At 35.8% G+C, this 12,693-nt stretch overlaps 1 protein-coding gene across 2 annotated transcripts in view; it reads left to right on the forward strand.

The window, feature by feature from the left end:
• The first annotated feature begins 205 nt into the window (after positions 1–205).
• LOC128999893 (splicing factor U2AF 50 kDa subunit-like) overlaps positions 206–12,693 on the forward strand; it is a 36,322-nt gene continuing 23,834 nt past the window's right edge. The window contains exons 1-3 of one of the 2 annotated variants that reach the window (XM_054426648.1): positions 206–356; positions 8,120–8,431; positions 10,704–10,831. In XM_054426648.1, the coding sequence (XP_054282623.1) occupies positions 332–356; positions 8,120–8,431; positions 10,704–10,831 (465 nt within the window). In that variant the 5' untranslated portion in view covers positions 206–331. The remainder of the gene's footprint in view (positions 357–8,119; positions 8,432–10,703; positions 10,832–12,693) is intronic. The other variant, XM_054426649.1, reaches the window with a different exon arrangement.

Consider the following 12,693-nt stretch of genomic DNA (forward strand, 5'->3'; position numbering starts at 1 on the left):
TTATCGACGTCTACTCCTACTGCATTCCATTCTGCTTCGACTACTCATTCTCATTTTCTTTTCTATTCATATTCATTGTTCATTATTAGGTTCATTTTCATTCAGTCTTTGTCTTGGTCGTTCGTTGCGTTCAGCGTTGGTCGTACTCGTACTCCCTCCGCCATTTTGAAGAAATTCTTCATCTTCAAGCTAGCTAGGCCTAGCTAAACCCTACAGAAATTTAGGTTTATAGGAAAGTGACTTGACTTGATACAATCAGCTTGACTAAATCAATTTACTCGTAAATTTTAGTTAATTTGTGCCAATTCTGATCTGAAAGTGCTACTCCAATATGGGAGAAGAAAATAATAAAAGTGGTAAGTAAAAAATGTGTTAAACTATTGGTTAAACCTAGCCGCCTAGCTAAGCTAACCTTGTCTTGTGAACTAAATTTATAATTAGGTAAAACTTACCCTTCCAAAGCATCCCTATTTTTGAATGTTTAATGAGAATTATTTTATGGGGTGCCCACAACTAGTCACATAGCCTAAGTTAAATTTGGATATAGCCTCTAGAGGTCTAGAGCCTAATAAGTTAAATTAAATAGGGGTACAGTTTCTTAGGGCTACGCTATTATCGATTGAAACTATTGAATTGAAAATATATCTATTATAAAATAAAACTAACTTATCATAACCTAACCTAACCAACCAAACTTGCTGATGGTGAAAAAATTGCATGTGTAATCGAATCGATAGTTTCATTCGATATAGGCTAGGCCTAGACCTAAACTTACTGGTAGGTTAACCCTCCGAGTGTCCATAGTTTAGGCCTTAATGTCCGCCTATTTTTGGCGCATTTGCAAGGTTTTATTAAAACCGATCTGAGAAGTTTAAAACAATGTTAATTCTACTGTTCTATAAGTTATACCATTTTGTTTGGAAAATCATGGGCTTCAATATTATACATAAAACATAAAGAACATTTGTTTCAAAAAAATTTTTTAGGTAAAAAAAATATTTTGGAAAATTTTCAAAAAAAAAAAATAAGTTTGCGCTCAATGAAATTGTATAAATTATAGGCCTATAAATATTTGAAAATAGCCACTTTGTTCTAAATTTTATGAGGATTACAAATATATAATAATATAAGGAAGTAGATTTGCAAATAAATAAGTTATGGGCAAAAAACAGATTTCAGTACATAGCGTTTAGCTAAGAATGCATAGCCTAACCATAGCTAGGAATCTGGCTGATAATTTACATCAATATCACTACCTTCCTACTTCTTCAGGATCATCAACCAGCCCTTCAAAATCACTTAAATCTTCTTATAATGCACCACGTATATCACTACTTTTGATTTTTAACACTAAAACAATGATAAACGTAATAAAACACATCAGTCATCGGTCCGAGGTTAACCAAGCTGATTACAAATACGCACGTCAGCTGTCTGCTACAATTACGATCGGCTCAGAGAACATACAGCGCTGAGACAGACCTCTGGAGAAAGCTTAAATTTTAAGGAAAAGAACAATACCTAACTCGATCCAGTTCAATCCGATTCAGTCAGTCATAGAGCCTTCGCCGTAAACGATGTTCGCGCGTCGAGAAATCGACGCGTGACACTACACAAAGTGTGTCGCACGTCGATTTTTCGACGATGGACACTCGGAGGGTTAATTTATTAATTTGTAGCCTAGGAGCCTAGGCCTAAATTAGGCTATCTAGTCGAATATACTCCCGTAGCTGTTGTCAAAAAAATCTGGGGTACCTACAGTTTCTTAACCCTAGCAGTGGCCGATCGACGTCTGGTGACGATCTGACGTTGATGCTTAGAATGGCCAAAGTCGTCTTGTGACGATCTGGGCTGAAAATTTTTTAGCGGTAAAAAAACACTTACTTAAGTTACAATCAACTCAGATGAGAATAATATATAGGTATACCATTCGAAAGATCACATTCTGAATTTTCATTTTATTACATAAACAAACCCTGTAGCAGGTATATAACAATGTCACGACGATTAGAAATCAAATAAATTTTCGACGCGGCACGACTTTTGCAGCCGACACTTGGGAACTGGTAAAACACGTCTTGTTTGGCATTACCCTGCTCGGGTAATTTTCGTCGTGGGATGTTGCGAGTGGTACCACTGGATAGCCATTGATTTTATCTTCATTGTGGTAGTAATACCTATTTAGAACGAAATATTGATTGCACAACCGGTACAATTTTATGAAAACAGCCGTTTTTGAAATTTTTAAGAAATGGCAGATGGTCGTCAGGTGACGATGTGGAAAATACGAATTACATACAGTGTAATTTATTATTACTAGTCATATATTATGTCATTTTGAAGAGGAAGAAATATAGATTCAGAGAGTGGCAGCCCTGCACTCAGGGTTATTTCTGTATGCTCGCATGTAGACGACGGAAGTGAGTCATTACTGCTACAGTCTGTCAGCTGTCTTGTATTCGCCATTGTTTGTTTGTGTTGTTGCCGGTAAAGTGTTCGTTCTCGTGTTATCCGCGATTTATTACTAAATACGTTATTTGTTCGTAGTGTTAGTGAAGTTTGTGTGTGTGTATAACAGTAATCTTCATGCATAAATATTACTGAATTGTGTGAAATAGTGTTCATAAAAGGTTGTATTTTGTTAGCATTATGTCCTAAAATGACGATTCTGACATTCAGGATTGTTGTACGAGACGGACCTTAGTTCACCATGCTATATATGCTATATAATGATATACCCAAGGTGTTATAAATTTTTATAAAGGTAAATGAATACACTACAACATGTTTATAATGGTTTGGGGGTAAAAAATTTTGTAAAAAAGTTATAACCTATACTAAATACTGTATTTTGTTAGCATCATGTCCAAAAATGACGATTCTGACATTCAGAGGTGCTATATATGCATAGCCTATAATGATTTACCCAAGGTGTTATACATTTTTATAAAGGTAAATGAATACACTACAACATTGGTTTGGGTGTAAAAAATTTGGTAAAAAAATTATATAGGCTACTAATTACTGTACACTCCATTTTCTCAAAATGCGCAAAAAATTCAAAACGTTCTCAAATTGATACATAATCATAGGTGAAAATAACTTTTTATCATCATACTTGATGACTTGATACTTGATGACTTTTTTGGATTCCTTACTTCATTAGCTTTACAAATGTGTAGGCTACATATTATCAGCCTACATAATGTTTAACAACACAAACAAACACTGTAGGCTATAGTTTACACTTATTTGCGGTTTTGCGGTTATTGTATTATCATGTCCCTATTACGCACCTAAAAAAAAAATATTTCTAACATTTTATAAATTTTTATGTAGGTAACAAGATTATTATGTTGGTTTGAAGTAAAAAAAATTGGTACAAAAGTTGTATACTAAATACTGTGAATTATTTTTCTTGAGAAATCGCTAAAATATAAAAACATTATTTTATATACGTATGTTTATAGGTAAAAAATTATTTTTACCATAAACTTTATGACTTTTTTTGATTCCTTACTTCATTAGCTTTACAAACATGTATATATCATTATTAGTATACATATATATTATAGAACTTTTTACAACATAAACTAGGTAACACTGTACGGTTTTCAATTTTTTCGGTTCTCCGTTTGTCATTATATTTTGCCCCAAAAACTTATAAAAAAAAATATTTTCCTAACATGTTATATATTTCTATGTAGGGAATTATATTGGCTACAAAATGTATATAATGAATTTCCCATAAAAAATCTGTAGAAAAAAAAACCAAGGCCGCTTTTGAAATTTCAAAAAAAAAAAAAATTCAAAAATTTTTACTGATAAAATACACTGTCTAAATCATTATGATATTACTATTTCTAGATTCTCCTGTTCTTTCCGAACAAAATGAATATGAGGTTGTTGGCTAGGTTTACTTGTACGGTTTAATTTTTACGAATTTTCAAAAAAAGGTCTGCAAAATCGCCAAGATGGGTTATTCCCCACTTCTAACATTGGCCACTGCTAGGGTTAACCCTTTGCACTCCGGCAAAAATTTTTTGGTCCTAGCCAAAAATGCCGGTACTTTGCTGGATAGGCCTAGCCAAAAACTCCAGACATTTTTACTAATTTTTGTAAGCGTTTGGTAAAATTTATGTATCTTCCTTGTCTGATCAGATAGAGACATAGGCCTACTTTTTGTTTCCTTTTATTCCCTATGAAATTCTACATAAAAATAAGTGAAAATAACCCATACTGTATCAAAAATAAAATTTTTTTTATTAATTTTTATTATAATACGTTTGATTTTTTATTTTTAGAAAAATATTATGTTTGAACGTGTATATCTAAAAAAAAACCATTGAGACCATATAGCCTATAATGTTAGTATTCTCAAATTCTCTACTTTAGTTAGTTCTGAACAAAACACCACAAGTTCCATGCACCTACCTTAAAAAATGAAGAAGTTGTAGGCAAATTTGAAAATTTTTGTCCGAACTCCAAAATACCTACAATTGATGGCAAAGAGCTTGCTAGATGCTCGGAGATTGTGGACCTCGGCGTGTTGTTCACCCCAAACCTCAGCTGGGATCGCCATGTCCACTCTGTCTGCAACAAAGCCTTGCGCAACCTCGGCCTAATTCACCGAATTTCATCAACTTTCAATAGAGCATCTACTTGCTAAAGTTGCTATTTCATTCCCTTAAGTGAGACCCCACTTGGAATATTGTGACTTTATCTGGTCCCCTCACCAACAATATCTGAAGGACGAGCTGGAAAGTGTGCAAAGAAGATTTGTGCAGCTCGTGGGTACTCGCCTGGGATACAGGTTCCTTGAGGCTCCTTAGATGATCTGCAATCCCTCCTGAAGCTGCCTTTACTGGAATCCCGTCGCTTCAACCACAACGTACTATTCCTCCGTACTATTCCTCTGGTCACCTCTGAGCTTGATTGCCCAGAACTACTCCAAAAGCTCAACTTCAGGGTTCCCACTGGTACTCGCTCCACTGACCTCTTCACCAGGGTAGCAGCTTCCTCAAATTATGGAACAGTCCACTTGTGAGACTTCAAAGGCACGGGAACCTAATACCTGGAAACCTCGACATCTTCTGCTGCAGCTCATCCATCTTTAAAAGAAATCTGCTTGAGGCGCAAGTTAGTGATGGTGTTCAGTGATCGGTGGCTCTTAGTGATGTGCAATAGGTCTCATTGTCCCGGGTTGATGTTCTGATTATGTCTTTCTAATTTGTCTGTTTCTTTTCTGCATGTAGGCTAATGGTTTTCTTTGTTAAATTGATTATATTATATAAATTATAAGGCATTGTTTGATAGTGCAATATCTGTTTCCAAATTTTTTTAATATATCCGAATGGCTTATTTTGCTATTTTGTTTTTAACTCCAGAATATATACGAATGGCTTATTTTGCTATTTTTTAATCAATAATTAAGTACTGCGCGCTTGTCTGGGGCAATTGTTCAAGAATTGAAGAAGTGTTAATATAGAAAAAAACTATTTGAATTATTGATGGTTCAGTTAATCTTGAACATTGTAGGACTATTTTTATTAAATTAAAGATTCTTACTGTTATTAACCTTTATATTTTTGAACTTATTCTTAAAAAAAAAAAAAAAACTACCAGTCATGGTCCAGAATGAAGATGTCCATCCCTAGGCTACAATACTCGTGGTAGACATCAAATAAGTTACCAGCACTTCCATTTGAGCAAATCTTTAAATGTTGTTATGTGTTTAAGAAAGTTTATAATAAGGTAGTTAACAATGTAAATAAGTATCCACAAAACATATTTATAAAAACAGTGACTGGCTCTTGAGAAATCCTTTTTATAGTAGCCTATTGAAGAGTTCCTGGAACATTCAGTGATAAGTCATCTAAATTTGTTAATTACTCTATAGGTACTATAGGGCCCAGTCTATTTTTGTTTTCTTCAATTTTGTCAATTATTCATTTGTTAATTGTTTATAGTCTATTGTGATTGTTAACCCTGTAGTTGAAAGGAATTTGTACAAAAGACTTTTTAAGTAGCCTATAAATTTGTACAAAATATATGAATACAACTATTGAATCATGTTAAAATTTCTTTATAATGAAAAGTAAACATTGAATTATTTACAATATAAAATTAAATCAGTCATATGATAAATATTAAAATTAAATGAGAGAGTTTTAAATATATAACAAGACTCATACTAAGTTAGGCCCTAACTCTCATTATTTAGACAATGAACATTGAAATTTTATGTTCTGCTCCACTGACAATGTTAATGTAAATGTCCATGATAATAAATTATTTGATTTGTTTTGCGGCAAGCAATTTCACCTTTGAAATGTTGGCCTATGAGGCTGTGGAGAATTACTATTAGATCACCTCTGTGATAATTTACCCTGTAGCTCTTAACCCTTTTGTCGCCGCGGTCCGATATTTTAGACGTCTGCTAACTAAAATGTTTGTTTGCTGACTAAACCTAACATACGTCCAATAAGCTACAAATAACACATAAATCTGTATCATCTGGGTAGGCCTACACTAATTTACGCCTCACATTTACTATTATACAACAACCGGCTGATTATAGAATGAAACTCTTCTTAAGTAAACTTAGCTTGACTTTAGTCGGCTTCGCTAGCGCTTCACTGAGCATGTGCAGGCAGAAGTCGGCACCAGACCAACTGAAATATATTGAGTCAGTGTGAGCTTAGCCTCAGACGGAGGACGCTATAATCGTTGCCAGCCTGGTCGAGCTTTATTTTGGTGTAGGTTGGTACTTGCTAAAATTTCCCGTAAAATCCCGTCTGGCAATGCTTTTGTCCCGGTTTTGGGGATTTTCTCTCTTTGACCCGAATTACAAAGACACTGGCTACGGATCCAGGCAGTGCTGCTTTGGGTGTTTCAGTGAACTACCTCCACGCTCGGGGTAACGCAGCATTATCACTGCTGCTCTTTAGTGATTCGTCAGACTGAAATATTTTAATGCCAATTACGTTTGCTGATTCGGTGGTGGGCGGAGCCCCGGCGCGCCACTGAGGAGGGCCCTTACGTTGTTTTCAGCAGTCAACGTGTTAACCAAATATGCTGTATGTGAGTAAATGTGGTGCGTAAACTATAGTGCAGCCCTTCTAGTAAAGAGCAAGAGCTTTTGACTGTTTTTGTCTTAACTTACTACTAAAAAGCTTGTGCTTAAGTAAGTAGGCCCTACCTCCCAGATAGGGGGGGATGACGACAGAACAGTGGCTCCGTGCCATGACTACTTTCATGTAGTCCATTATCCTCTTGTCAAACAACGCCAGGGAACTGTGCCATGCAATTCATTCGTGTTGAGTCTCCATATTGTACAAATTATTTAATGAAAATTAGGAAGAACACGGTGATCTCAGCAATGTGGTAAAGTGTGAGAAATGTTTGCTCAGTTGCAAAACATTATTATTCCCGGTGCAACTGTGTTATGAGATAATTTTTAACGCAAAAGAGTATTACTATCTGATTAAATTTATAAACATTTTGGAGGTCTTGTCATTGACAGAAGGCCAAATAGCGTCACTTCACTGCGCTGCTGACTTAAATGAAAGTGAGGTGAAGAAGGTTTAAGATATATGATAAGAAGATTAAAAATTAATAGCCTGTCATTGATAAAAAAAATTATATTAGGAACCTACTTTTCTAAAGTGAGCTATTACCGGTAGCTTTTCTGGTACGGTAGTCAATAATGTTTCCTTTAAAGAAAATGTTTGTGTCATTACAGGGATATAAATGGACCGGCTGACTAATTACACGTAGTCCTTATTTAGGCATGGGAGGATGGTAGAAGGAATCAAACATGTGGTACACTCACCTAAAAAAACAGTACACATCTGTTCTAACGTAAACTTAACCAAACATAATCTAACCAAATCCTATTATATAAGATGGTAGCCTATAGGTTAAATATGATTACCCCCCATTTGTTTTAGTTGCACTACGCATTTTAACTAGTATTTTTCTATCTAAATTTAAGTAATTGTGTAAACATTAATTTACTTTGAGTCTCATGTGTCAGTAATCTAGAAATTTACCTTTTGAACATCTGAATATGGGCCCAAATTTAAATGATGTGAACTAAGTTAAGTGGTTGTTACAGATCGTGACCATGAGTCCAAAGACAGAGAGAGGGAGAAGGACCGTGACAAGGATAAGGACAAGGACAGAGATAGAGATAGAGACCGCAGACATCGCTCAAGATCTCGTGATCGTAGGAAACGATCCAGAACTCGAAGTCCACGAGACAAACGGTCACGCTCTAGGAGCCGAGACAGACATCGCAAGCGCTCTAGGTCCACGTCGAGAGACAAGAAGCCACAAAAGTCTCGCAGGCGCAAGGCTTCGTTGTATTGGGATGTTCCTCCTCCTGGCTTCGAGCACATTTCACCACTTCAATACAAGGCCATGCAGGGTAGGTTGATTTTTCCACTACAGTATCTTGTAATGAGAATGAGGGACTTAAGAGTTTGTATTTAAGTTATGTAATATATTTTACTATTAAATTGGTAGACCCAAAGACATAAAACATGGATAGGTTAAATATTAATCTTTTATAAATACCTGGTAATTATAAAAAAACATGACGATCCAGCTTCCAGCTATAAACACATTTTAATTTTGTATTTTCCCTTTAAGGCTCCTTTTATGAACCAGCGGTCGTCAGAGCTGCTGCATTTCTATAAGTACATTTGATTACAGCTGGTTCATATAGACAAGATGCCTACGTCAGTATGCAAAAGTCCATTGTAGTATTTACAATCTTCTATCAGAATAAAGCTTAGGGGCTTATTATATTAATGTGTTAAAAAGTCTCGTTCTCATTTTCCTTGCAGGCCTAATGATTAAACAATAACATCCATTATGCATTTATGTGTAGCCTAAATGATGTGAGAATGATATAGCCTACTTTTGATATGTTTTTGTTATAGTTTCGAAGCCTACTTTTGATATTTTCAAAGTTCTTTGTGCCTAATAGTGATCAAAAACTAATCTAAAATCTTCAAAACCACCAATACTTTGGAAAAGGTTTTAGTTATTGATGGGCTGATTCCAGAATCAGTCGATTCTGATACCGATTCTGATTCCAGAACTTTCGTTTCGGTTCTCGATTACATACTCAATCCTGATACCTGTTATAAATTCACTTAATAACTCATATATGAGTGTTTATCGCTACCCTTATGAATAAAAGATCATGTTGTTTTATCTTTTTACAATAAGATAACTGCATTGCTATTGATTAAGGTACATACATTAAGTTAGCCTATAGGCCTAATGAAAATAAGATACTTCAAGACATACATTTTAATACCATTTTTAACAAACTTGTTAAATTAATTTTATACAACAAACACTGGTTCCTCCTAATGAAGTCTGGTTCATGCCTTCAACATACTTCTCTGGCTCACCTACACATATAGATCCAGAGCAGATTATTTTATTTTTTTTGGTCTACTTGTGTTAGGAAAATTAGTACAACTATGTTCACTTACATTTTAGATTACTATTTACTTGATGTTTACATTTTGTTCATCAGGATCATCAATAAATTCCTCTCATTCTGAAGTAGGCCTATCCAGTTCTTCATAGTCTGGAACATATTCTTCCCCACCACTAGAAGTCTAACAATGATTCTACTGACTGATTTTGTCCTAGCCTATATCAAAGTCATCTTCAATATTGTCATCGTCAAAGTCACTTCAATTACTTAAAGAATCACGTAAAAGGTCTCTAATATCACCTAAACGGTGATCGCACGGCCACCTTTAACGAGATTGTCACCAATTTTTGAACAATTCACTATGAACATAGCAATCAACTCAACAACAAAACAATTTGCCATCCGCAACAGAAACTCACGAGCCACGACAGCTGTTTCAGAAACAACGAAGTATGTTTATAGTCAAGGCGGTTTTACACGGGTAGAGTTGTTGGTAGTTTGGAGTTTATAGTAGAGCTACTTTCTTGCCCACTCTACTGATTTTAATCAAACGACTGTTCACACATAGTAGAGTGTTGATAGTTTGTGAACTGTGTGTTCCTCCTCCATTCCCAAAATGAGTGTTCCTCTTCTTTCTGCAACAATGTCACACTGTCATCCGTGGTTCTGATTTGGGGATTTACATTAGCTGACTTCAGAGTATTCTAAAATAATAAACTGATGATGTGCCAAATATTAGTTACAACCTTCAATGTTAGTGAAATTAACCCCCTTTTTCAGAATCGGTATTGTATATAATGAAGCAAAGTATCGAGGATTGGGGACTGTTGGTATTGAAAATCGGAATCGGCCCATTCCAAGTTTTAGTTTGTGATTAAATGGGGAAGTTTTTAGACTCATATTCTAGAATTGATTCTATTAAGCATTGATCTCCTTTTCAAGTCATTATATCAGTGTCAAGAGTCCATTTTCTTTTAGTTTTGATTGAGATTGAATAATAAAGTACATTTTTGCAACGTCGACCAAGTTTTCCCTAGGCCTATAGGTTTTGAGATTAGAAATTTGAAATTTTAAAAACTAATAGTGTTTTACAAAAATATTTCACAAGGTATTGATTGTAAAAGTTGTACGCACCTTTATCACTTAATGTATATATGTTTTACTATTTGTACATTTTATGGGTTAAAAGCCCACTGTTGATATTGTTTATAAAAGGTAGTAGTATGCCCATTTCCTCCCTCAGCTGCCGGCCAGATCCCCGCCAACATCGTGGCTGATACCCCACAAGCCGCAGTGCCCGTGGTGGGCTCCACCATCACAAGACAGGCACGACGACTCTACGTTGGCAACATACCTTTTGGCGTCACTGAGGTAAGGCCTTAGTTGAACCTCATTGCTTGAAATATTTCCAAATAAAGGTTTCTATTCCTTTATTGCACACTTGCTTATCAAGTAAATATGGATATCGATTAATCATCAATTCTTTGTGATGCAAGGCGAGTGTGTAGGATGGAGTGAGAAGATCTCTATACATGGTGTCTACTCTCCGGGAAAACCGGGAAACCTGTAATTTTGTCTTACCTTAAAATATTCTGAAAAACTGAAAACTCCAGGAATTAACCCAAACCTCCGGTAATCCGGAGCTCAGTCATCGGAAACGTTGGTTAACCGAAACACTACCGCTGATGTTGCCGTGATTGCAGGAAATGATTTACAGTGTTGCCGAAACCAAGATATGCTCAGGGGTGTTGCCGCGATCGCGGGAGACGATTATCAGTGTCACCCCGGGATACGGTTGCCGGTGTAGCCAAGACTGCAAGATATGCTCACCGGTATTTCCGCGATCGCGGGAGAAGATAACTAGTGTCACCTTATCTACCAGTTATACTGTTTTAATATGTTGTATAAAATATTATTCTTTGGAAAGTTTTGTTTCAAAGTTATAGTGCATACCAGTTGTTGAAAAAAATAATTAATACAATTTCTAACTATTTCTGAAGTAGCCTACATTTTTAAGTAGGTACATTAGTTAAATGCATTATGTGATAAAATTATGATTTATTTTTAATATCTTTTAAAAGTGTTTACTGTTTACTTAATATAAAACAGCCTGATAAAGCTTTAAGTAGGGTTCCGATAGTAGTTCTTAAAAATCTTTTCTTTTTTTTCTCTAATGGGGCTGGGGTATCATTACCCCTTGCTACCTCGACCTACAAGATCTTTTGTAGCACCCTTTTTGCTTAGTCACCCAACCGAAGTCTTCTTGCAAAGCCAATTAGTTGGTGCACACCCATTTCTCGTATTTCAGGAGGCATCGGGAATGCCTTTCCTAGGTGTTTCAACCTCTTCTGGGCTATCGCCGGACATTCCAGCCATATGTGCTCAGCGGATTCCGTGTCCTAGAGGCAGAATCTGCATTGGTCTGTCTGTCTAAGCCCTATTGTCTTGAGGTACTTCCTTACGTAGCCATGCCCTGTAAGTAGATCTATCAAGAGGCTTATTTCCCCTTTTTGGAGGTCGAAGATGTTTCTCCATTCCTTACTAAGAGGATTGATGAGCATATTTGATTGTCTTAGGCCTGGGGTATTTTCCCAAACCTTTTCTTGTTGTCCCTTTGCCCAAGCTAGGATTTTTGATTGGCCTTTGCTCACTGGGACTCCACAGCATGTTTCGGGCCCGACGAGTTCGAATTTTGCCTCCTCACCCGTCAAGACGTCCCAGCATGACGTGCCCAGCGTGACCTGGGATCCATGCAAGTTGGACTCTGTTGTGTTCGCTCAGGGCCTTAAGGGTGTTCCTGCAGCTCTGCACAACTTTAGATTCCACCTTAAAAATCTAAAAAATCTTTTAAAAGTGTTTACTTAATATAAATACCCCCGCCGCAGCAAACCTGCAGACTTAGCGAATTTCCATCCGCCTGATTGGATTTTAACTAAAATGTCTCCTTAAAAATATCACATTTATTCCCTATTTAAACAGAATTAATTTAATGAGTACTTAGGTTTGCTGCAACAGGGAGGGTAAAAAAGTTTTTTTTTTTAATGTAAAATATTAAAAGGTACTGTGGTTTAGTAAGAAATTAATGTATTTTCCAAATTTGATCAAAATATATTCATAAACAATCAAACTACAACAGTTGACTTATTCTCCATAAGAATAACATGGGAATTTTAAAATTACAATTTTTTGAATTTTCTCCGTAACAATTAGGCGCATAATAACGCTTCAATATA

The sequence above is a fragment of the Macrosteles quadrilineatus genome, unplaced genomic scaffold (genome assembly GCF_028750875.1).
Source record: "Macrosteles quadrilineatus isolate MER2022 unplaced genomic scaffold, UCM_ALF_1.0 Scaffold_8__2_contigs__length_117827958, whole genome shotgun sequence".
In the NCBI taxonomy this organism is placed as follows: Eukaryota; Metazoa; Arthropoda; class Insecta; order Hemiptera; family Cicadellidae; genus Macrosteles; species Macrosteles quadrilineatus.